Below are 26,577 nucleotides of genomic sequence, written 5' to 3' on the forward strand. Positions count from 1 at the left end.
CCACCTGTAAAATCAGTAGAGCTGACAGGTAGCCAGTACTTAATCTATTCCAAGAACAGGAAGACAGCTGGCTTGAGAGTAAAAATAATCTTATCTGAGGCTAGGAAAAATAGATACCTAAAAGTTTCGTTTGGGGATAAAGACATGTACTTGCAATGTCAAAGTGGACTTCTAAGTGTTGTTTTGTTTGCCCTTTGAGTCCTTAGCAAGACCCATCTTGTGGATTCTGGTCCCTTTTCTGAGGTTCTTATAGTTAGCTTGCAGTGAAACTATCTTAAAAGACTTCAAATTAGGAGTAAAAATTAGATGTAAAATCAGGGGTGAAGAGAATAGGTGGCATGCAGAGGATATTTCATGTATCAGTCCAGGTTGGAATTTCAGAGCAGGACTAAATATTGTAGTAAATATTGCTCTGCGAAAGCAGTGACCTTATCACATTCTCCCCAAAGTGGATCTGATAAAAGAATGTGCTGGAGGGCAGCTCACAATTACCTTACCTGTCAAGAAAGTGATTTCATTTAGCTAGTTAAGTCAGTGGTGAGGGAATTGCTGTGGTGGGTGGTGTCATGCAAACATTTCTCTGGATTTGTTTGTAATGTGGGAGCCATCTTAGTAAGTTCCAGGCAAATCCTTTTAATGTATGTGGGGGCTACACTGTTTGCATACCTGAGGGAAGGGTGTCTCTGAAAGGAATTGCTGTACTCTTCCATCTGGTGTCCCAGGGCCAGGCAGGACTCTTGTCAGGCCTGAGGAAGGCCTGTGGGCTAGGAAAAAAGGAAGCTATGTTTCTCTTGAACTGGAGTGGTTAATGATTTAGCTCTAGGAGTAAGCCAAAAAGTATTGTTCAATGTCAGGTTTTAAAGCTACTCCTTGCTTTATTTACTGGTGTTCAGGTGCCCCACCTAAAAATGTGCATTTTTGTACATCTGGACAGGCTCATCTGCTTGCCTGTAGACCTGTGGCAGTTTGTTCAGGTGGGAGTCCTTATAATAAAGTAGCCATTTTTTAAACAGGATAAAATAAAGTAGCCATTTTTAAACAGGATAAGTAGCCATTTTTTAAACAGTAGCCAGTTTTAAACAGTTCCAAAACCATCTTTGAACCTTTAAAAAGGTTCAAAGATGGTTTTGGAAGAGTTAATCCAAGATGGTAATCATATTCACTGCTACACTAGTTAAGCTTACTTTTGGTCCTGTAGAACTGGCTTGGGGTGTCTTTATTTTTGTTGGGTTTTTTGTTTACTTGTATCTTTTTTGGCTTGAGAGTTCTGCCTCAGTGGCTGCAAGTTCTGCTGATGGTGCACCATTCAGAGCAGCTTGCTGCTCCTTCCTCTGCAGTAGCATCATTTTGGCAGGTCTGACACCAGTAACAACTTGTTTTTGTCAGTGTACTGAGACAATGTGACATGGAAGAGGACCACAGCCAGGAGATAAACAAGGGTTGTCTTTATAAAACCTCCGCTCTGTTCCGAGCTCCACTTTAACAAAGAATTTGCATGTGAGCTTGCACATGTATGACACTGCCCAGTATTTTATGAAATGCCCCCTGCCAAGCCTGAATCCATTTACTATGTTGATAGTTTTGCTGAATTTAGAGGTAAATTCACTGAAAAGGTCACTAGCAGAATTGCTTTTCAAAAAAAGCTCCATCTCTTAAAATGTCTTTACTGCCTGTGCAGTCTTTGTTTGAAAATGTACTCATTTTGAGTTGCCTGTGAACTCTGTAACTGTGCAGCCTGTTTGTTATTGTAGGGCTTTTCTGAACACAAGTTGTTTTTTACAGAACTGCTGCAGGGCAGCAGGTTTTGTTTATGGTAGGACTGTTGTGTGAAGAGAAGTAGGGAAGATAAGCTTTTCTCCCTTGGGCCCTTTCTTTTGCATTCACAGTCAGGCAACACAGCCAGGCATTTCCAGAGCTCAGCAGGAGCTTTTTCATCTCTGCAATGCCCTGGTATTGGCTGTTCTGTCTCTCTTCTTCCTCTCCAGGACAATATCCCTACTTCTATTTCTTGTAGTAAGCTGAGGTTTTGCTGTGTCAGTCTGAATTGGGAGTTACTCCATGCCAATATACAGAATGGTGATCCTTGGCTGGGAATGTTAAATTGAAATCCTGAGTGATGGGGATTGAGAAACAGCAAGTCTGCTATCTGGAACTGCACTTTCTTCAGACTGAGCTGGTGCTAGTTCAGGACTGTGTGCTTGAATACAAGAGGTGACTGTAATCTGATGGGCTCCCAAGAGCAATACCAGCTCCTGCCGCCCTGACTGGCAGGGTTATATCCTCTGCAACTTCCTTGACTTCCAGTCTTCCCAAAGTGGACTGAATTTGTACCAGAAGTGAAGCTGATGTTTGATTCTTTTAAACCTATGTTTTGATTTTAGGGTTAGCAAGTGTTTGGTAATGTGGTTAAGTACTGAGCAAAATGCACACAGAAGCAGCTTCATGCATGTGTATCCCCATCTGAATGCATGCAGCTTCCCACACTGGCCCTACACAGTTGAGCTCTCTGTTCACTTCTGCTGCCATCCTGTACCAGGCCTGAACCAGCTTCTTGCCTGCTCCAGCTCTGCCCTTACTGCTTCCCAGTGATGCCTCAGCCCTGGCCTCTGCCCTGGTGGCAGATTGGTTATGGGCTTAACCCACCTGGCCTTGCATTCCTTGGTAACTCATGTTGGGAAGATTTGCCACAATCCTAATTTTCTGAGAACTGAGACCCAAGTGCTGGGAGGATACATTTCCGAACCCAGGCAGGACAGCTCTCCCAGTCTGTGGCTTTGCACACTTGTGTCAACGGCAGCCAAACCAGCAGCTTTCCCCTTCCCAGTCCCTCTCTGGAGTAGGATTCCTGGCTTTGGTACAACTTGGTCCTCATCTGAGAAGATGAGCTCCACAGTGTGTGTGCCTTAGTTTCATTCCTGTGAATCTCACTCCAGAGACAGTAGGATGTCAGGTTTCACAATATGCTGAAATCCAATGAGCTCACTGCCCGAGGAACTCTTCTTTTTACAAAGAGCCTAAAAACTCACTGTATTTCCTATTTGTATGGATGAAGCAACTAATGCAGACATGTGAATTTTGTTTGAAGGATACTGCATTTAAATAAAGTAACAATAAAGAGGTCAAGCTCTGTCTTTTTGCAAAGTCTTTGAAATGGTGGGATGGATGGGTATCTAATATAGGAAAGTTCCTTTAAATAGTGTTCACTGCTTATAATTGTTGGACATATGTGTAGTAAATGTATTGATAAGACCATTTACCCACAGGACCCCCATCCAGTGACAGATGCCTCTCCTTCTACCTGCATTGCTTAACAAATTTCTTCTCAAGAGGGGAAATGAATTCTCAATAGCAATGTGCCTAGTAATTACCCACACTGTAATTCTGATGTGCAGTGCTGTCACCCACCATTAGGTGGGAGTGGAAAAGGCACTGCATTTTGTTGATGGTTGAACATTTGTTTTTCTCATCATTTTGACACCAGAGGTAATTGCCATTCCTGAAATATTCTCTTGCTACCATTACAAAGCAACTGTTAGGGACAAACTAATTATGAAGAATCTTGTTATGACAGATTAATAGGCCAACAGTGGGGATTTTTTTTTTCTTTCAGGCAACTGAGTAGTAAAATCTAACAGCTCCTATATAACTGCTTGAAACACATGCGTCTCTGTAAGCCAACAGATTTTTTTTCTTCGAGATGGGAGATTTGAAATACTAGGACTAGAGTGTAGAATGGCTTTCCAAGCTTGCTTTTATTGAGCTTTTTGGTTTCCCAATATTATATGCCAAAATGATCTAGGGTGGGGGCATTGCCATACGGAGGGGAGGTCTTCATGGTTGGTATTGGACTAACGCCTTCTGTCTGAGTCATGGTTGAGCAGCATCATGAAGGCTTGAAGTGAAGAACACTGGACTCGTGAATTTTATGGATTTTAGAACAAGACACAAAGTCATTATCTGGACTGCTTTATTGCCACTAGGGGTTTTCTGTGTCAGGGAGGCCAAACTGATGTGCTGGTTAAATTCCAAGTGATCAGTATGCTTGTGTCCCTCAGGAAGTTCCAGACTACCTGCTCCAAATTATTCTTATGGTATATGCTCTGGGAGCTGTTGTGATGTGGCCCAAAAATGTCTGCCTTCCTGTAGTAGAGGGGACTGTGGCACCTTGCCTCCCTGTGACTGAACCATTCTGTGAATGCTCAGATGAGGAGGACTTTGAAATACCTGTATTTCTCACTGCTGTCTTTCAAAGCTCACACAGTGTATGAATAATTTGGACAGCAATCCATGTAGACTTGGTAATTGTGCCTTCAAAGAGGTAGTCAGGCAGTCTCATGGCTGACTGGCTACTATGGGGTGCTAGTGAATGCCAGGTGCTGATGAGCAAACCATTAAGAGGGAGCCAATTATAGACTTCAAAATAGAAATCATGTAGATTTAAAGAAGCTCCTGGATGAGTTCTGTTCATGTTCTCAGCTTTGCCTTGATGTCTCCCTCAAGTTGTCATTGCAACTACTGATCAAAGGATCTCTGTAGTTGGAACTGAGTCCCCTCTTACCATCTCCAGCCAAGTGTTTGTCCCTGCAGCACTCTGTCCAGAAAAGGAGCAAATCTTCAGAGGTAATCAATGCACAGCCCCCATTCATGCCATGATCTCCTTTAATGAAGAGCAGGGAAGCTCCGTTCTTTTCCAGAAACTGAACCAAGACCATGTTTATGTCATTTTCTATTTTCTCCTACCTGCTGACTTAAACTCTCAGTTTCACTGTAACTTCATTCTTATGGGATCTCTGTGTGGAGTATGTAAGTGCTTTAATATTACATATTTGAGGCTAGAAGTCATAGATAGTATTAGTTTTGGATTATTAGCAAGTGCTTTAATTTCTTTGCTTCGTGTCTATCTTGTGTTGTGCAAATTCTTTAATGTCCTTTTTTTTTGCCATGCAAATGTGGTCTTTGGGAACATGTACAGTGATTGTACTTAGCCAGCAAGATCTGATTCTTTGGAGGATCTTTGTCAGTATTGTCATTCTGTCAGGTTTTGCACCAGTATCTTTTCTCTTGAGTTTACTGTTTGCCTTCTAGTCAAGGTTAGACATTGGCTATCTTTGACTAGCCTGTTGTTGAAGAAATGTTGAAAATCTAGTTTTATATAAAGATGATCTCAGCTTTATGCTCTTCACAACTTTGGTGAGCCACAGCCAAGTGCAGGGGAGGCATGGACCATATTGTTCATTATGATACCAGCTGTAGTAAAGGCGATTGCCTCTTGTACTGGTGGAGGTAATTCCTTCTGCTTTTTGTGGGAGCAAAAGTAATCTACTCTGGGTAACGTGTGGCCTCACCTGGGCTTTTTTTTTTTTTTACCTCAGTTTGGTGCCATGTCAGATATTTGTGTTTTACTTCATTAAATTGCTGTCTCATGCTATATTGCAGTGGCACTGTTCTCATAGTCAATATAGGTCCCCTATCTTCCTTGTGTTCCTAGCAGCCAAAAGAATTCAGTGGACCAAATGCTACTTTCACTGGCACCCACATAAGCTAAATTCTGCTTCTACTGACGCCTGCAGAAACCTATTGTTTTCAGTGAAAAAGCACAAGACTGGCTGCAAGAAAGGGTTGGACCTTCTAATTGCAGTTTAACAAGTCTATTGTGTATAAATCAGAAGAGGTACCAGCTCAGTCTCCCATACTGGTGATGTTGATGGGATGCAAATAGACACCAGCTGCCTTTGCCTTTCTTGGTTTGGAGCTGTGTGGTGTCAACTAGAAGAAAAAGCTGGAGTTATTTATACATATTTTTTTCACTGAAGTCAGCAACTTTGACGGATACCCAGAAGGGAACAGACCTGCTGAGTAACAAAGGGACATTCCTTGTGTTGTTTTTTTTTTTTTTTTTAACATAGGCACTTTTTTCCACCTAGAACCACACTTGGCCATTGGTGATGACTTACTGGCACTGCAGCCACTTTCTCTGTTGGATGTGGTGCTATGACAGTCACTGCAGATTTTTGGAATTGACAGTGTAATCCCATGGTTGTTATCTTTCCTGACTTCCTCGTCAATCCAATTTAATCACTTGTAGGTATTTCATGTGTTACTGTCTCTTTCCTCTTCAGGCATCCTGTTCCTGTGGGAAGAGGTCTATGCTTTACAGGTCAGAGCTTCTCAGATTAAAGAAGGGGGAAGGAATCTGCCTCTGTCATTTTGGTAAGGGGCTGTATTCTCTTTAGAGCCACTGCAATAAAAACCCTCTTTCCGGGGTCTTTCACCAAGGTGAATGCTGGTATGTCTGCATGGCTGTAAGAGAGGGAGCAGGCTTGCTCTGCTCCCCTGGCTTTGGAGTGACCTGCCAGGAGAGGACTTACATATGTACAAGAGGGAGAAGCTGCTGTTGCACGATTTAATTGCCTGACATTGACTCAGATAGGTCCTGACTGGAGGTCAGCTGTGACGTGCAGCTGGTAGGGTGGGATTCGACTGCTGGGAAGAGAAAAATGCCAGCCCAGATTCTTCAGCATTGACAAAGTGGATGTGATGATTTCTCCCCTCCAGCTGCAGCAGCTGCCTCTATGCTTCCTACTTTTCTGCACACCCACAGTAGGAGAGCAGACTCTGAAGCTACCCTGTCTGGACCCTCAGCTGAACTGCAGAGACTTAGCTGAGCTTTCTCAATGGTGCTTGAGCCATCCTTTCTCATAAAACTTACCTTTCAGTGTGTGTTTCAGTCTGTCTTCTGCTTGTTGCGGCTTCCTGTGGAGTTCATGACTTTTCCAGCTCTATTTTATTGCAGGATGGAGTGTGGGAACTCAGGGAAGAGGCTGTCAGATCTCCATCTTGGATCCTGCTGCTAGAATTCTTCACTTAGCTTTGAAAGTGTAGCCAAATCCGTGTGAGTTTGAGTGGCAGCTAATTGCTACTGTGGCCTTGGTTGAGCTCTTCCCCCTACCCATGGTCCAAGACCAGCCCTCACTTCCCATGCTACTGCCTTTACACAGTCTTCTTACACAGAAATAGCTGTTTGGGGAGTGTTCTCCCTTCAGGTAATTTTTACTGCACAACATCATCTCTTGCTATTCCGTCAATAGTATGTGCTTTCTGCAGGGTTTGTCAGCAGCTCCTGTTTAGGGGGCACTTCGAGAGTAGTTCACATCTTAGTTGATACTGTTGCTTACAGCAACTGAAAACAGCAAATGAAACAGGGCTGCCTAGGACTGATGGGATAGTGTGAGAGTCCCCCACAGCTAAGCACAACTCTAAAAAACATGGTGTCATTTACAGTTTTCACTGGCATCCCACATGATTTGATCCAAGCTGAAGTGAATTAATTTTGTTAGCCAGATTTTGAGATGTGCTGTGTCAAATTTATAATCATTTCACCTGCCTTTGTGGAGCTGCAGGCTGTGATCAATGGATCAAGACATGTGCCTCATTTCATTGTGGCTTCTGTGAATGTCTCCGTGCCTTCTGCAGACACGCTGTTGAATTGCCTTCTATCTTCCTTAGGTCCTCTGCAATGAAGCAGAGGACAGATGTATTTGTATATCAGGTATCAGGACAATAAGGCACTGAATGCACTTCCATGAACCTGCTGTCTTTGCAAGTACTATATGTTTGTGTATACATGGGTCTGAACCTTCTGTCTTGGGCAAATCTGCTCTGACCTTATTCTCACGTGTAAGTAACCATTTACGATAATGTATGTGCCCCGCAAGAGAGCCTGTGTGAAGGACCTCTTGAATAGTCACAGAGTAAAACAGCCTCAAGAGCAGAACCTTGTTTACTGGAGGTAAAGTCTGTGGGTGTAGGGAACTCAACGCTCAGATTCCTACTATAGGCACAGAAGTTCTACAGCACTGCTATTTTAGCATGTTATTTTCCCTTTGTCTCTGACTGGCCCTTCCCTTTTCCTGGCTCAGGAGACTGACACAGAACAGTGCATTATGTCACAGGGGTGTCTAGAGGGGAAACAGCTGCTCTCTTCAGATTTTTATCCTGAACTGCCCCACAGATAACTAATTGCAACTCACTTGCTTCTATTAGCTATTTACCTAAAATTGAGCAGGCTAATGAAAATGTTTCTAATTAATATGAGGCAGATTAAAACTCATTACAGCAAGGTCGTCAGTAATGAGAGATAATCAGAGCACAAATGACCGAGCTTGGAGTAAAATGAAGATGGAACACAAGCAGGCGATCGGTGTTGGTTGTGCCTGCACCAGCCAGTAAGGGCAGGGTTCAGCAAGGTGACTGCTGGTGCTGTGCCCTGCAGTTGAGAAACTCTGCTTTCCACTCTCCAGAGCAGCTTGGGGAGTGACTGGCCAAAGAGGTGGACCTCAGTATAGTGTAAAAATGTTTTCTGAACCAAGTGGCCTCTCATACTAGTGGTTTGTTGCTAGGCCAGCCTTCAGTCACCTGTATGAACCATGTTGTGAATAGGGGTTTTAGCTGGAAGGCTTGGGAATATGTGTGGCACAGGTGGGTGTCAGCACTTGCGTGCGCTTGTATGTGGAAATTCAGAGTCCTGATGGCTCAGAAGGTGTGAGCTTGCATATCTGTTCAGTGTAAAATGTGTTGGCCTAGGTTTGGAAGAGTCCATTATGATCTCCAGGGAAGTTTTGCATGAATTATGAAATGTGTTTGCTTTAATTTCAGCTACCTGTCACTCTACTGATACAAGGTCACAACATCAACATTGGATTTTAGCTGTCTGTAGTCCTACTGTCTATATTCCATTAGTAGTGAGTTTACTGGCCATTCTGCTAGTTGTGTGATTCCTTGTTTCTGTGTTTATGAGACTGAGAAGCTAAGAAGTTACCACTTTAGTCAGGAGGATCATCTCCATCCTAAATCCTTTCCAAACTCTTAAGCTTGCTTTCTCACTTCCTTTCTGTCCCACTGGCAACCAACTATTGTGCCTGAATTTCTGAAGGATCTTACTAAGTTAAACATAACTCACACAAATAATGAATTACTACATAGTGAGGTACATTGTGCCAGGACTTATTCCAGTTCCAAAGGCATGGATCTATCCATCATCAGCAGTATGATCAGTTAGTGTTGGTATAAGGAAGCATTTGAATGGCAAATATCTAGTGTGCCTAGGAATGAGCTTTGATAAAAGATAAGTAGGAAAGATAATACAAAAAGCAGGCAATAACAATTCTATTTAGAGTCTGTGTGTCTTCCTGCAGCATCCTTGCTGCCAGTCAGTTTGATTACCAGGATGTTAGTGTCAGTGAAGGCTGTAGTAGTTTATATTTACTGTATGCTTATTCAGATTAGTGGAAAGAGGAGATATCATCCCCTTAGACAGACCTACACTGTCACTGAAATGGGTTCTATGTTTTGTATTGCTGTTTTTAAAGCACCCAAGTACCCTATTCACATCACCAGTAGCTGTATCCTCCATAGGCATCTTTACAGATCTTTTGGTGTGGCCCCTGATTTGTTTCTCACTGTATTAAATTGAAGTGGACATATTTTCATTTTTCTCTGGTTTGTGCTGTCCTGGGTAATCTAAAGCTGTTTCTACAGTTTTACTAGTCCTGTGCATATGGCCCTATCATTATCAGGGGTGGAAGAGAAAAGGACTATAACCAGATTTCTTTCCTATATTCTCTGACATGTCTTTTCTCCCTACCCAACTGTGTTTTGGAGGTACCTACCACAGAGGTCATGACATCCTTTTTTCCTTCTGTAGGGAGTCCAAAGGACAGCCTGGCTCTTCCAGTCCAGTCTCCTACTGCGTTTCTGGAAGAGTGTTCTTGTCCAGGATGGCTGATAGCATAGATGCTTGGGGTGCTTCCACTCACTGTGTGCCACAAGTTTCTTCCCAGGATCCCAAAGGCTTAATAAGAAAGACCATAAGCAGCAGTTCTGTTGTTCTGTGGAAGGAAAGCAAGAGTTCATTACCAATGTCACAAGTCCTTTGAATGACAGGTAATTTAGTGGAGGACTCTTGGAAACAGGTTGACCTCAACAGAAGATTTAACCAGAATTTGGGAACTGTATATACAAAATAGGTTCTCTAAAGGTTTTAATAATGCACCCTGTTTGCATTCTCTCATTGTGGCCAGACAGTAGGGTAATTTTTGTCTTGATGCCTTGAGCAATAGTGTTTGAAAACCCTTTAGACATTTTATTAACTGTAATGTTCTTATGAGCCTGTAAAATGGAGAATAGCGGTCCTGAGTTTTGTAAAGAGCTTTGTAAAAGCACTTTTAGAGATGAAAAGCTCCATATAAAATCAGGTATGGTTGTTTTATCATAAATATCTAAAGCTTTTCTGAATTCCATTAAGCTCTTGGCTTTTCTACCTCTAACAGTGAGTGCCACTGGTTAATGCTGTATTGTCCAAAATGGGATGTAAAAAAAACCAAAACAACTTAAAGTTGGTGGTTGTTTCGTGGAATGCCCTATTTGTGGGTTTATGAGAGTTGGAAATAGGAATTGGGAGGGTTTTTTTCATTATTGCATACAACTTCTCTCTCTTATGCATCAACTTTCTGTAATCTAAACAGTTTCCTAACATTTCAGGTCACTTTTTTTAATAGACTTTTTTATATGACATGGTCATATTTCCCTTGTCTTTCTCTGTCATGTTTTATTTATCTACCTCTTTTTTGTGGTAGGATATCTAGAATCCAGGGTGGGGTTGTGCATTCAATTTTTACAATAGTGTTTTGATATTTTAAACATTTTAATCTTCTTTATCACAGTCAAAAAGTTTTTTTTTTCCCTGACTCACTCACAGCCTTGAGCAGGCTGAGCCATCCACAAGAATGTGATCCAAGTGCTGGATGGTTCCAGTGAGTTAAAAGCCCAGCAGCGTGTGCGGGGAGGACAGACTGCACCTCCCAATATGTGTAACCTTGCAGCCATCTATGCTGAGGGTGAGATCTCTCGATGTATTGATTTTTCACCTGTCTTTGGTAGGGACTTGGTAGGGCTGATGTTTCCACAGTGATGAATAATATCTCTCACATCTCATGGGATTTTTGTCACTGCACTATTCTCTCCTTTGCCAGATCACTGGCAGAAAAATTAAACTTTGGTGTAAGAACAGGCATAATGGGACACTTTGCTGTTTGTTTTTGACAGTAATGCAGGTCAATCCTTTTATGGTAGAGAGCTCCTGCCTTCTGTGCCTTACGTGGACTTCTTCCCCATTTCATCATGTTTCTCTGTTTCTAGTGCTAGTTCATCCTCCTAGGAAGTAACAATGAATGCAGGTCCCAAGATAAACAAGGCTTCTGCAGGGTTATTTCTTTTAAAAATGCTCAGAGCAGGTTGAAATGAAGCTGTGGTGAAAAAGCACTAAATGTTGCAGCCTTGTCCTAATTGGAGTGTCTTCCATTGCTGCTGTCTGCAGTGCTGGGTTTCTGAGCTGGAAATGGGATAAAATGAGCAAGTGATGTTCTTGTATCTCCAATAATTACTGAGGTTTCCTTTCATTCTTTGTGAGGATATTTATTGAAAGTCCCAATAAATACCTCTTTTCTATTGGCTATTGTATTAACAAGCTCACCATATTTTGGTGGACTGGTGAAGAATGATTTCCCCCCCTCAAAATCCCTGTTGGTTTTTTGTCAGTCATATCACATTTAGCTGGATGATTTTTAGAAGTTTCTGTAATTATTATCTCAAGTAATTTAGTTGATACAGAATTAAAGCTTGAAGGACTATAGTTTCCCAGATTTGTCTAGATTTTTCTTAACAACAGGGCAACACTTATTCTTTTTCAGTCCTCTGCAAGTTAAGTTTTAATATGAGATTTCCCGTTATTACGGTCTTTAGCATCTCATCTAATTTTTGAATTAATCTCTAATTTTTATGTGATTGAAGTTTTCCATGTGTTTTCTGGAGACACCTTACACTCTCCATGACAGTATTTCAAGTATCTCCATTGTAAGCAGTGATGGGCAGGCTGTTCTCTCTGCTTTCCTAACCCTCATTTCACATTTTGCTAGCTAAGAGTTTGCCCTGCCACCGGTGGGATATCTTTTCTGGGGGATTTCATATGAGGAGATGCTTCCACCACTTACTTTACTGTCTTCAGTGGCCTTTCTGAGCACTTTGCCACCAGGTCTGTCACCAGATATCAAATATTGAAGTTCTTACTGGTAGATTTTAGTCTAAGTATTTATTTTCTTCTAAATGAATTCCTTTATTTTTAAAACTAGATTAACACCTGCAAATTCATTACATCTGTACATTTGATGTTCTGATGGGCAGTTCTTCGCCAGTAATCTGTGTGAGTAAAGGTTCCTTCAAAAGCAACCAAATTACTTGAGAAGCCAGGTCTGCTTGTACATTAAGCATAAATTAAAATATATCTCTTTGCAGCTCTGCTTGCTGAGTATGTGCTTCATCCCAGAGTTGCCTCTTCTCTATACCTAAACGTTGTTACTTTCACAGTTTTAATAATCAGTGTTAATCCTAGTCTAACCAGGGTGTAGGTAAAGCAGAGGAGTCTGATAGCCATGTGGGCCAATGTAGAATTTGTTCTGCTGAAATTTGGAGAAGGGATTTAAGACAGAAAGAGATGCCCACCTGGACTGGGGAAAGAGCTGTGTACACAGACAGCATTTGTGATATGAGGGCCTTTCTGACAGAAGCTTATTCTTGATATTCCTTGGTACATGAAATGCTTCCTTTCTTTGTAGTGTGCTCCCAGGGGCAATGCATACAAGTACATCTATGTAAAACTAGGTATTGTTTCCAGCTCTTGCCTCTGACAAAAACAGTCTTCAAAGTATTTATTGGGCAACAAAGAGTAGTATCTTGAAGAAAAGTTCTGAGCCATTCTGGGGACTTCCATTTACCTTGCATTTTCTTCAAGGTGGAACAGAAACGTGGGCTGCCACTACTGGAAACCATAGTAAGAATGTGATGATCTTACTTTGTCTGTGATTAGGGGAATGTAGTCTGTCAGAGGAACAAGTGCTGCATCTGGATTGTGACTTATCTTGGGGAGATCTAAGAAAATAATAGAGATCATTAAGAAAGTTTTCTGTGAAAAATCCTGATCTGGTTGATACGAAAAGAGTCCTTGGAAGCTGAATTCACAGTCCTGCTTCATACTCAGAGTACTTCTGCCTCTTCTGCAGACTGGAGTTTTGTAAGATGTAGGGACACAGATTTACTTCTTCTGAGACAAGCTGCTTGGTAATCTTGTCTCTCTAGAAGTGCAGGAGCTGGAATTCCCTGGTCCAGCCAGCCAGGGCATCTATCTCTTAGGAGTTTAAGCCAAGCCAGTTGTGAGAGCATTGTGGAGGATGCTTTGCAGGGGGTTTTGTTCTGTTTTGTTCCTGGAGTCCTCTGTAAGGATTGTCTTGTCCAGGACGCATTGCATTCATGAGGCCAACCGGCTTCTCAACAGTGTGGATAAATTTGTGAGGGCAAAAATTTCCTCTCACCTTGTGGTAGAGGAAAGAGGGGCTGTTGCCACCTCCTTCCCAGCAGTGACCCAGATGTGAAGATACACCCTGTATGTGAGTGTGTCTACAAGCAGTTGCATTTTTAGCTACATGAGTTTTCCAGTCTGTTTTTTCCATCTCCCTTGGGAATCCATGTGGTGTGGGTAATGCACTGGAGCCAGCACCTCAGCTACCCTGAGCTGGGTGCTTCTCCTCACACCCAGCACTGCACTACAGCCCCAGGTTGCTGCTGTTCTGCCCTGAGTCATGCTGCAGCCTGGAATCATTCGATGGGCTCCTACTGTGCGTGGGAGATGGCAGGACCCTGTGCTGGCCTGAGCTCAATGCTGGGAGCTCAGTTCTGGGTTTCTTGAAACATATCTGTAGAGCCTTGCCCTTGTTTCCTGCCAGTGCCTTTGGCTATGGCTGCCCAACACTTTGAGGTGTGCTGTTCGCCACCACTTTCTTTCACTGCTGGCAGGGGCTCTTGTCCACAGCTGGAGGCAGTGGGTAGAGGATGACTACTGGAGCTGCAAAAAAGCTGTTTCTCTGTGATGGGCTTCACTCCCAGTGCTGTGACAAACAACCCAGCTGCATTGGCTCCCTCTCTCCCTTTCTCTTCTGTCCCATTACTCCCAGCCTGGTTTTCTTGCTCTCTCATCTTCTGTTACAGCTTCCTTTCCTCGTTCCCTTTTGGCCTGCTTTTGTCCTTGCTGCACACAGGGAAGGAGAACAGGGAAAGAGCCAGAGCAGAGGCTTTTTACAGCAGGAGCTTCAAAGCTGTTGTATAAAATGCAGGAGAATGATGTGGGAGACTTGAGGCATACTCATGGGTGTTATTTGCAGCCTATACATGTGGGAGTGTTTATGAGCTGGCAGTATGCTGGGGGGAGCTCACCCACCTACACGAGTTACACTTGCCTGTACGTGCCCACTTAGGAAAATGCGCATGTATGTGTGTGTGAGCATGTGTGCATCCAACTGTTGTGTCTCACACTGAGGGCAAGACTTGCACATTAGGCTTTCTCCTCACACTCCCCTAGGCCTGTGTTTCATGCACTTGCAACTCAGCATGCAGCCTGCCCCTGACACATTCCCAAATGTGAGACACTCAGCCTGTCCCATGATGTGACATGGCACTGCTTTGCACAGAGAGCAAAGATAGCTACTGAATGGTGTGGGTGTATGTGGTGTTCATGAATGTTTGTGGAATTGTTCCTTTTTGTCACGTATTTCAAGGCATTTGCTGGAGTCCATCACCACAGGATCTTGTGCAGATGAGGGCTGTAGACACAGGATTTGACCTTCAATGATATCTGACACAGAAGCCAGAGGAATGAGGAGACTTCATGCAGATTGGTGTCAGGCGTTAGCAGGAGATGGTTGCACAGTTATTTTTTGTTATTGATCTGCACAGGTTTTATTAATGTATCAGGGTAAACTTATATGAAGCTCATTAAATATTATTCAATATAGCTGTGTCCTTGGCAGGAGGCTTTTCTAGTGACAGTAATAAAGGGAGAATAAATCATTGTCACTGACAAATGTGGTGGCTGGTATATTCTTGAGGAGCAAAATGAACCGAAAGAGCTGAAATACAGACCAGACAAGTGGTTGGCAATGGGTTTTGTCATTTGGTAGTTGAATTTGGCCACTGTGAGCACAGGTGGCAAGTCTTCTAACACTTAGTTGCTCAAATGACTGTCATTGCAGACTTTGTTGGCAATGTAAGCAGTAAGACCCAAGACCTGACGGACTGGAGGGCTGTAATTCCCTTGTGCGTGTAAAAGCGAGGTGAGGAAGCTGGACTGCCTGTATACTGTCCTCCTCCCTGCCAAGGAGAGATCTTTAATTTGGATTTTTAACAGACTCTTCTGAGTCCTTGCAAGTCCCTGGGATGGTATCTGTGGCTTTCTTCTCATTTTAATTCGCTGCACTCATGCTAAGAGTCTAACATAATTGTTGAGGTCATGATTTTTGTCTTTTGACAAGGAGTTTCCAAACTGTGCATCGATGGTGCAGAATCAGTGACAGACCAATGCTGCCCTGTGGCCAGACATTTTATTCTGTGCAAGGATGGGCCAAAAACTAATGTGCTGTTACTGATCGTGGTGCCTATATAAACAAGTGTTGGAGCCCTTTATATTCTGGAACATCTTGTCCTGGTCTGGTTCAGACCCTTTAAATCCAGCCAGAGTCCTAATAATGAACTAATATGTTAGATGATGATGCCCAGAATCAAAAAAGGAAGTCCTTGGTCTGCTTAAATACTGGTCAAAAAAAGATATGTTTGTGGACATGTGCATGTAACAGACAGCAAAAGGGCTTGACGATGTTCTGGTCTCTTCACAGGTGCACCTGCGCTCTGCTGAGCGCCTCCGGGAGCTGTGCTGCTCCAACCGAGGCACCTTCATCAAGGTGGGGCAGCACCTGGGAGCGCTGGACTACCTCCTGCCCGAGGAGTACACCCGCACCCTCAAGGTGCTGCATAGCCAGGCCCCGCAGAGCACCAGGCAGGAGATTGAGCAAGTTATCCGTGAGGATCTGGGCAAAGAGGTAGGAGCAGCCCTAGCTCATGTTGGCTTCTCAGGCCTTAGGAAGCCCTGGACAGCTAGAGGAAGGAAAACTGCTGTTTCTCAGCTATAAGAGATACCGAGGGGAGATACCTCTGCCTTGCTTCTGGGTGAAGGCCATGTGAGATTTCCCTGTCCATTAATGGGCATTATTGGCAGGCTTTGGTGAGGAGAAGATAACAGAGGAATCAGGGTGTGAAAGGTGCCAGATGGAAATGGCAGGACTCAACAGAGCAGTGTGCTCTGTATGCCAAGATGAACAGGGTTGCTGGAGGTCAGGATGGAGCGCTGTCTGCCACACTGAGGAGTGGGAGCTGGAGGTATTGATGTTCAGGACAAAGATGTATTGGCAGAGATCTGTGAGGGATGACTGCTCTCCCCTGGCTGCACTAGACCAATTCCAGCTAGCACTGACAGCCCTTTACTTTCTCGAGCCCCTAATTAACCCCCAAAGAAAATAATGGCATAAATCACTTTCGGTGCTGCAGTCAGGTAACGCAGTAGCTCAGGAGTCAGTGCCGTCATTAACCCTCAGCAGCCCACAGCACTGAGATCAGTAGGTAAGTGACTGTGTTCATTAGATATAAGGGAAGTAACCACGGTAAATTACAGAGGGTGTTCTGCTACTTTGCATCTTGCTCTTTATGAGATGTCCCCTCACACTGTAGCCCAGGTTGAGGAGAGGCATTTCAAGGATTACAACAGATCTGGTAAGAAGGGTGGCAGGAGGCAACAGTGTGCAGAGGTGATGGTAGAGAAAGTGTGTGTTTTGGGGGGGAAGACAGAAGGTTGAAGAAGGCAAGAGGTATGTACATCTGTTGTTTCTCATATATAGATGTTTTTGGGGCTGTTTTGGTTGTTCTTGCCTGTCTGACTGTGTGGTAAGGAGGTGTGGGGGAAACATGAGGTAAGTGAAGTATTTGCACCTAGAGGGTATATTATGGGCAGATTTGAATGGGTTGAGTCTGCCTCTGTAGTTTACGGGTCTACATATTGTCTAGCCAGGAATGACCGTTAATATTTTCCTACAGTTCAATGGCAGGGTTAATGTCAGCCCCCAGTCTGCAACATGCTGCCTCTATCAGCATTCCATCCTTGTAGCTAGGCTGGTACCAGCTGTGTTTGATAGCTCAGTGGATAGTTGGAGTAGAGCAGGCTGGCTGCTCCCTGCAGGCCTCTGCCTCTCTGGGCTTCCATGTGGCAATCTCCCTTCTACAGGAGCTGTGGAAAGCCACCCCAAAGTTAACCCACATTAAATTACAACACTAGGCACCTCTGGCTCAGTTTGTGTAGTGTCTCTTAAAGGCTGTAGTTGGTGCTTGGAGGTGGGACGTTTTCGCTCAAGTGTGTGTTCAGCTGCCACTGATAATCCCTAATTTTTTCGTGCTTCTTGGGAGCTAGAGGAATGCTCTGTGCCTCATTGATTCCCAGTGAAGCTGCTCAAATGCAGTCTTCCCAGCAACCTTACCTCATACCATTCACTTCTTTCACATGGGCAGTGCTGGGCAATATTTAATTTTGAAGTTACAGGGGAGGGAGGGTAAAAAAGGTAGAAATGGTAAGAAAGTGATGGAGAGGAAATGGTTACAAGGGAAAGAGAGCAATGATAAAAGAGATAAATGAAGAGAACCTGTATAAAGAACCTTGTAAAACTGGGCAGTATTAAAAGCTGATGTAAATGCCTGTATCAATAGTTACAAAGTACCAAATGAAGATATTTAAAACCAGAAAGTATTTAGGAACCTAATGCACCAAAGCTGTCATTGCTGGAGCCTAGAGGGTTTGATAGGGTTGCTTCAAGAACAAATTTAATTCCAATGTAGCTAGACCCTCAGTATATTTTAAATATTTAATACTTATCTGAAATATAGGTAGCAGAGCAGCAAGGTGGAGTATCAGGACAGAGAAGAGTGCAGAGAGGGATCCTGAAACTTTCTCTCCTGGGGCCAGCATTACACCTGAAAACTTGCAGATGAATTCAAATAGAAGAGAAAATGGTGATGAGGAAACCTTCTCAGAGTGCCTGGGCCTAGTCCTGCTGCTCTCAAATTCAGTGGTAAGACTGAATTTGAGAGCAGTCTCAAATTCAGTCAGGCTCAAGAGCAGAGCTCTTCAGATGAATCTTAAGTGTAGGCAAGAGGTAATTACATACAGCTTGGATCAGTGCAGAACAAATGGGACAAAGAGTAACTGGAAATACAGAGATACCTAGGGAGGAATGAGACAAGCTAACAAATTAGGCAGGAAGCAAAAGGGCAGGAACATCAAAAAAGTCAATTTCACGTACAGAAGCATTATATTTTCAGTCAATTAGAAATGGACAGCCTTCTGTTGTGACCTACTCCTGTAAATCCTATCACAGGCTTGGGTGTTTGACAAATCTTTTGTGGGAAAACTGGCTTAAATGGAGACCATGCCAATGGGACAGATATTTGAGCAAAGACAGAGTATTTGTGAGGTGGATTTATGGCAGTTCACCATAACTTTGTTGTCTCCACACAAACCTACTTGATACCCTGCTGATGGGGGTCTCCCATTTTAGGCCAGTGTCGTGGCTGGGGACTGGGAGCTGCTCTGATGTAAAGGTGAATGGCATGTGTTGATTTGACACAGAAGCAGAAGCACCCTATATGCTGACTAGTGGGTTGTCCTGTCCAACCCTCTTTTGAGTCCAGGTCCAGTTTGTGTACCTATCATGGATCATTGGGATAAAAATAATCAGTAGTGAGCAAATGCTGGCTTTTTAATCTCAGCCACAGTGGTTTGGATGAGTGATGGTGGGAGGTGATAATTCTCTGGAGTGTTATGTGCAAGAAGTTGAGGTGGGTGGGGTGGGATTCACAGGGTAACACAAGTAGTAGCAGTGGGAGAGGCTGTGCAAAGAAATCTTTACAATAACTCCTGGAAACAATCACCAGTGAGATCACAGAGCAAGAATCTTTTGGGGAGACAGTGGAGATAGTGCAAGTTGGGCTTGTTCTGGGTGTATTTCTTGGAGCAGTTGGGAAAAGCTGTGTTGATAAGAATGGGTGTTAAGATATGAATGAAGGAGTCTCTCCTACCTCTATTTTTATCTTCCTTGCTTGAACAAGATTCTGTAAGTGAAAAGGTGTCAAGCGTGGAAAATGAAAGCAAGCTGAATATGTTCTTTCTCTGCAGAACTATTAATGACAGAGGGACAGACAGCTGGTTCAGCTCAGTGCTCTAACTCAAGGAAGTGCATGCAGAGCAGAGTCAGGCAACTTCTGGTAAGATGTGGACTCCATGCATTTAGGGAGAAAGACTGATGAGGATCTCTGGAAAATAAAACTTTCAGAGTTGGGTGCACCTTAAAAGCACAAAATCTTTGTGCTTAGAAACTAGAAAAGGTAGAAGAAATTTTGATAGCACTGGGATTAGGGACATTTCCTCCATCTGGTAGTTTTGTTGGAAACGACTGTCATGTGGCTGTGGGATACAGGGATGTTGGGGAGGTGATGCCACTCTGTTCTGATTAAGGGCATATCACAGCATCCCTTTTCATAGGATGGAGTGGTTGCAGAAGGACTTGTCAGCTTTTACAACCCTGGTCTTGCAAATATCCTTTATGCCTTTCTTGCCTGGCTCCACTACTGGCCAGTGCATTTCCTAATAGGGGTCTCACTTCTCTGCTGCTGCACAGTGCTGTCACAGTTTAGATACTGAACATCTCCTTGCTTCACTGTGTACTCTTCTCTACACCAATGCATACTTTTACCTCTTTTTAGACCCAAAATACCTTCTTGTATTGCACATCCCAGTAAGCCACAGCCTAGGTCTACCCACTGAGCACCACTGTATTACTTCTCCTGTGTACAACAGGCTGTCACTTTTCACAGCCTATTGCTCATCAGCTTCCAGCCCATCCTTACACACTGGCATTTTTAAATCAACTTATTGACCTTTTCCCTAAGGCTTCTTATTCTCCCTCTTGACATGTTTGTGTACTCCATACTCTACCCAAGCCATAACTCATGTTGGGAGGTAATTTTTCTTGGTGGGAGACACTCCCTCCCCATCTGTCACTCTCTCCTTTCAGAAATATCCCAGTTCCTGCTCCTTTCTGGCAGGTTCCTGTTGGGCAGGTTCTCTAGTCATTGCTCCTGTCTCTGTTGTGAGTTTGTTTGGTTGGGGATTAGGGCAAGGATAAAGTTTGCACTCCCCCAGCTAAGGGTGATGTGGTCCCAAGCAGGGTCTTTCCCATGTTGAGGGGGTGCTTATGTAGTGCAGCTGCCCAGGTGCTGTGTCCACACTCTCATTGCTTGGGGGGTGACAGGCTGGTGTAAGGCATGTGACTAGCCATGAGAGTGAGCGTCTCTCCTTGCCTCTTGACTTATCTTCACATCTAACACTTGCTGAAACTGTTGCAGAGGAGTAGAAATGGTTGAAGCTGAACAGTCTCAGATGTTATCAAAAGATCACGGGTTAAGATAAGAACAATTTACTGGAAACAGCAATGAGATAAGACAAACAATAACAGCAACAATATTAATAATGAAAGGTATGAGACAAAGAAGCAATTTATGTGAAAAGCCCCTGACAATAAACAATATCTGACTGTTCTGTCCACCACTTTAACTCTATTGGAAGGAGCCCCTTCTTCTTGGAGGAGAGTCCCTTTCTCCTGCCGCTGGCAATGGCATGAGGTGGTATCAAGCAACTTTAGGGTCCTGGCCACACCCCTCCTGGCTTTTGCAAAAAATTAACCTGGTCCTGATTGGAACTAGGGCACTCCCAAAGTTCCTGAAGTGTTTTTTGTGTTGGGTACATGAAATAATATTCATCTTTTTTTGAAATGTACCCATATACACCTGAGAATATGGTCACTGCAGTGATCTGTCGTGATGCTGATGGACATTTGACAGGGAGGGACCATGTGTACTGCCATGGGAAAGATAGAATGAGACTATAGCATGGTGCTAATCCCCATGGCAAGATATTTCCCTGTCCTCATACTGCTATGAGAATATGAGAAATAGCACAAATAGAAAAAACTATTTTTACTACTCTTTTTATATGGTTCTTGGGCTTGATTCCTGATTCTTCTGGAATTGTCGATGAGCATTTTAAGCTCTGGCAAGACATATGCTTATTTCTGATTTGCAGAATGATTCAAGTAATTCTCAGCCCTGTGGGAGAGGAGCAAGGCCTTCTGTAGGCTGTTGGGTATTACACTGCATGTCCTACAGCATCCAGGTTATTCCCCAGGTAAAATGAATCACTTTCTGTAGCTGGGTCCATATGGTGCTCTAGAGAAGTTTCATTTACTGTGCTATATCACAAGGCCTTCATGTCATAATGAAGGCTGCTGCTGTTTCCAGGTTCTGTTATGGCTTCAGAAAGCCTTTTCCTGGGTGGGCAGTGTTGTCTAACCCTTCCAGGATGCCAGGATGTGTGCCTACTTCCTGCAGTGTTGCACAGCCTTGTGGTTGAGTGCTCTGCCCACAAGCACTGATGTATGCCACAGTGCACAGTCCCTCTCGTGGTTGCTTGGGGCTGTGGACTGACGCAGAATGGCTTTGCCGAACACCCAGGTCTCCTGTGGCTTGTGAACCTGGTTCTGTCCTAATACACCATCTCCAGCAATGCTGTGCTGTGAATGGTCTGCAATGATGGTCTGTGAAGTCCATCACTGTGTGTTACATCACTAACAGACTCTGGGCAGCCAGATCTAGGTCAGCAAGAGCCTCTTTGCCTGCTATAAGTATTGTCAGTCACAGGAAATCTCCTCATCCTGCATTACCCTCCAATACCCCCCAATGTGGAAGCTGAGCTGTTGGTGGCCATTACTCCGACAGTGTTAGGGGCTGGAAAGTGGGATGGGAAGATATGGCCCTTCTCCCACCACTCTGAGTCTCTTGCAGTACACCCAGCAGGGCTTCCAAGCAGACGTCAATAAAAACCACATTTTTATTAAAACTGTTATGACAAATAAAAAACCTTCACATTTCTTTCAATAACTTGGGATATAAAAAAGAGATTTTTATCTATTATGAAAAGGATTTTGGCCATAAAAAGGTAATTTAAAGAGTCTGAGATGGATGGCGAATAGCATTAATGTCACCCAGAACAAATGGTTCTGCATTACTCAACTGAAAGGCACAAGTGGCTGCCTGTGCAGGTCCTGCTGTTGCTGCAGCCTCTGCTGTGCTTGCCCTGCCTTGTCTCTGGTAAGAGGCCCCAGTCACTGGCAGATCCCAGTGTGGCTGCCTCTACACCGGGTCCTTGTGTGGGCAGCAGCTGTCCAGAACTGCTTCTCCAAGGGCAGACGGGGAAAGCAAACAGAGAGCTTTATGTGCCTCAGGTAGTGAACCTTGCTTTGTTTCTTGTGTCCCTGCTCACTCTCTATGCAAGCTCCAGTGTTACTGACCCTTACTGTCGTGCCAAGGACAGCTTGCTGTCCTTACTGCCAGGGGAGCTTTTGAAGAGGGTACTGCCTCTTTCCATGGGTTTTCTCTCCATCCAGCGCTCCTGGGAGAATTTGGCTGGGTCCTGCTCAAGGCAGCCTCTTCCTGGGTGCTCTAGGCCCCTTAGTCTAAGGGAGGCAAGGTTTTGAGTATAGATTAGAGAATAACATCTTCTGACTGCTTTCAAATTAGTAAGATTTACAATATAGGAAGTTGGACAGTAGATTTTCTGAAGGATTGTTTAGAGGGCCTTCTGTGAGGAAGAGAAGAGCTTCAGATAGGAAGTGCAATAGCGAATGGCCTGGTTCTGAACTGGATGCTTAGTGACATTTTTTGCCTTCAATTTACAAATTCTTTAGGTGCCTGGGGGTTGATGTATGACATACCTGCATGGAATTTGTTGGCTCAGTGTCTGTGCAGACAGTAAGCTGTGCTCAGTACAGTTTTTTCAGAGTTTTGATTATACCTGAGGTGTTGCTCTGAAGCAAATACATCTTGGCTCACAGTACACACAGCAGCTGTGTCAGGCTGTATTCAGTGTCTACATCCTGCAGAGGTGGTGCATCTGCTGCACAGCAATGCTTAAGCCATTGACAGAAGACTTTTCAGCAAGTGGGTAATCCTTCTGATTTCAAACAATTGCCAGAAATGCAGTCTGTAACTGGGATTAATAGTCCTTATTCTTGCATATGGAGACTTTATTTTTTCAGATGTGTATTTCCATTGCTCAGCAATCTCCAGGCATTTCTTGCACAGCAGGATCTGTGCAGGGGCAGAAACATTGAAGTGCTATGTTGAGGGACTGGCTTCTGTTTCAAAGCCCACTGCTGATACTCTCTGAAATATTCTTGATGCTCTGATCTTGTCACAGGCTGGGTTTACTATGCCTGATTTTTCTCTGAGGGAGTGAAGAATCCCATCATCTGCCTGCCCACTGATCTTTTAATATCCTACTTGATGCTGCCTAGTTATTATCTCCTAATTTCTTTCACAGTTTTACATCTGCACAGATGGCTTGGCTCTTGACCCATAAGAAACATGAAAACATGATGCAGCGCTTCAGGAAACTTTTGGCAATAGGTTATTTGTAGGTGAAACAAATGACATAAGATGAAATAAGGAGTTCCAGGGCCTGACCTTGACATATCTGTACTTTTCTAACACACAGAGTAGTCACATAGAATCTTTATGAATTTAGAAGATGTACAGTGATCTAATAAGTTTTGTTTTATGGTACTTCTGGGATCTATCTGACAGGCAGCTCTTGATTCTATGGAAAGTTGCTGAGCCATATAAAACACTTTAACTCTGCTTGCAAGTTTTCTTTCCTGTGAAAAAACTGCTAGGAGCATTGGAAATTCTCCTTATGAGAAGCCACACACTCAACATGCTTTTATGTTTTGAGAACTGAGGCAAAAATTGGGATCTAAGGTATCTGAACATTCTTTACACCATTAGTCAGCAAAGCGTGTTTGTTCCTTATAGGCAGACCAGGCTGAGGAAGTTTTGTCATGTTATGTATGTGAACATTGGGCACATTTTGCACTTATTTTCTGTAAGCTTTGCAGTGTTTAGTTTTACAGGATGTGTAGTTCAGAGCCAAACCTCTGAAGCTGTCTGTGACAACTGAGGAAGTAAATTCATGTGACCTACTGCTTGTGCCAGGAGAGCTCAGCTGAAGCACACCTACAAGTTTCTCCCTTGCAAAGCTCACATAACCACTGCATCTCTAATTGGCAAGTTCTTGGAAAAGGCTCTTCAGCACCAATCCTTCCAAAGTTCAAATTATTAGTAGAAAATTTACATTCATTATCTCATTTTGGATAATGAATGAAACTGAGGTGGTATCAGTTGTGCATGGAGAACAAAGCTAATTTTCTCAAGCACCTTATTGGGTGTAGCTGATTGGTTCAGGTCTATTAACTGCTATTCCCATTTATCAAGAAAGGCTAGAAGGAGGCTAGAGCAATTAAAATTACCAGGGCTTGTTAAGAGGAGCTATAGTAAAGCAGTCTCTCTGTGTAACTTTTCCTGCCTTGTCCTTTGTAAACTGCTGATGTCTTTGCCCTGGCTGCCAAGAAAACCTATAAGCCAATGCCTCCCTCCCGGTCCATCTTTTGTCCTTTGGACCATAACCTAATCTTTTCCTATTCTATTTTTTTTTCCTTTTTGTTTGAAAGAGGTGTGAGGCTGTTTCTTAATGGGATATCCTGGCCAAGGCCTTTGCAGTTCCCTTGCAGTCATTAAAACCAGCTCAGGAATTACAGAATGGCTGCTCCGAGATAAACATTTGAGACAGTGGGTGGTTCTCAGTGAGTGAGCTAGAAGGAATGGAAAAGTATGGAGCAGACTGGGTCTGTGGGCCTTATCCCTCTAATGACTACAGAACCATAGCACACTGATCACAATGTGTTGGACTGTGTCTCCAGTGACATAGTATCTTGTACCTAATGAGGGAGAAAGGGCAGCTTGACCACTCTGGGATACTTTCTTCTGGCCTTGCTCTCCACAGGACATATCTAAAGTGGATCTCAGTACTTGGCCCTCTTTGGTAAGGTGAATCCTGAGTTCTAATGAGGTGCTTTTTGAGATAGTTACAATAGATGGAATCCACCAAAATCTTTATCTTCATCCACAGAAGCCCAAATATTTTGAAATATAGGAAACAGAGCTACATACCAGTTAGTATTTGGAGACTTCTTGTCCCACTCCTATTCCAGAAGATTACTTTTTTGCTCAATTTTTGAGCTGCATCAGCCTGAGGGAAGGAAGAAAGGCAGTTGGATTCTGGCTTTAGAATAGTGGGTTGCTAGATTGCTTGGAGATGCATGTCAATTAATCAAAATTACCCCCCTAGCTTTGTTTCCATAGCCCACTTTTGTCCTGGTCACAACCTCTAGCAGTACACACTGGGGATGCCAGAGGAGAACTTATATTCAAACTGTTTCCTACTGCACCATGGACTATCAGCCCTTCCCTTTGCAGCACTTGTCACCCTGTAGTGGCAGCAGCAATGCTAGGCCTGTAAGTGTAGTTGATTTATGTTAACTGTTGAAACAATAATGTTTAATCTGTAAAGTGCTAATCTATTTTTTATGTTGATTATGAATAGGCCAGCTGTGCCTACTTTCCTATTCATAGAGTTTAGTGAACAAGCCTGTTTCACAGGCTGGGTTTGGAGAGTAATTTACATGAGAGCAGACACTACTTTAAGGAAAGTAAATCAGCTGGGTTACACCCTTGAAGCAGGGATTTGGCAGCCCTGCACTAAGATCTGGGTGCAAGGAAAAAAACATGGGAGGAAGAGGGAAAGGACAGATAATAAGCTAACTGTAGAAGGGGCAGACAGATCAGAGCAGACATGTGAAAAGTAAGGGAAATATGGTCAGGAGAAGAAAGGAAAAGTTGATGTTCTGAGCATAGATTGACAAGAAGGAAACTGGACAGGATGTGGCTGGTTTAGCATAGGACTTTTCTCTTTGCATCAGTGCAGGGAGCTCAGGGCTCCGTGGTTTGTATGACTGGTCATTAGGGATGATCTAATGCATGGTGCCAGTGACACTATTGGTGAAGTCAGTCGTGGATTTAATTTGTTGTGCAGTTATCTCTCTTGAGGGACTTTTATTGATCTCTGTATGTTTTTTTCCTGAGAGTTGGCTGCAAAGGATACAAACTCCAGGGCCTCATCCAGACCTCTTTATAAGTTATTCTACCTCAGCTTCTGTGTAGTCCCTGCATCTTGGTCTCTGGTATGGACTGCTGAATATCTGCCTTTCATATTGACTTGTCTGCTATGTCTGCTGGTGTTTCAATCCCCATCAAGGCACAGTTAACACCAGTAACTGGCTTATGAGCTTTACATCTTTGGCAGAGCTTTACTACCTTTTAAGTGTAATTCTTCTAAAATAGTGACCTCATTATATCCCTTTCTTCATACCAGTTCAGTTCAGGCATGGCTGCCCACATCTGCCAGATTGCATGTACTGCCAGGTCCACCTCAGATCGCTACTCCTACTTCCCTGTTCTATTAATCTGGGGCAGTGTTGTGCTTCAGTAAGGCTTCAGGCTTTCTTGTATCTATGTAATTATAACCAAAGCCAGAGAAAGGATATAACTGGGCGGAATCTGTCTGGCACTGGGCTTTGCCCTCTGCTTGTC

General features: G+C 43.5%; 1 protein-coding gene across 5 annotated transcripts in view; it reads left to right on the top strand.

Moving 5' to 3' along the window:
- The window catches only part of ADCK1 (aarF domain containing kinase 1), a 78,058-nt gene that overhangs the window by 14,312 nt on the left and 37,169 nt on the right, over positions 1–26,577 (top strand). For 3 of the 5 annotated variants that reach the window (XM_009101849.4, XM_050975403.1, XM_030240465.2), the window contains one exon: positions 15,774–15,977. The exons of 1 other annotated variant lie outside the window; for it this stretch is intronic. In XM_009101849.4, coding sequence (XP_009100097.1) covers positions 15,774–15,977 — 204 coding nt within the window. Of the gene's footprint in view, positions 1–15,773; positions 15,978–19,163; positions 19,243–26,577 lie in introns of those variants that run through there. One more of the 5 variants, XM_050975405.1, reaches the window with a different exon arrangement.

This window comes from Serinus canaria, chromosome 5 (genome assembly GCF_022539315.1).
Source record: "Serinus canaria isolate serCan28SL12 chromosome 5, serCan2020, whole genome shotgun sequence".
Taxonomy (NCBI): Eukaryota; Metazoa; Chordata; class Aves; order Passeriformes; family Fringillidae; genus Serinus; species Serinus canaria.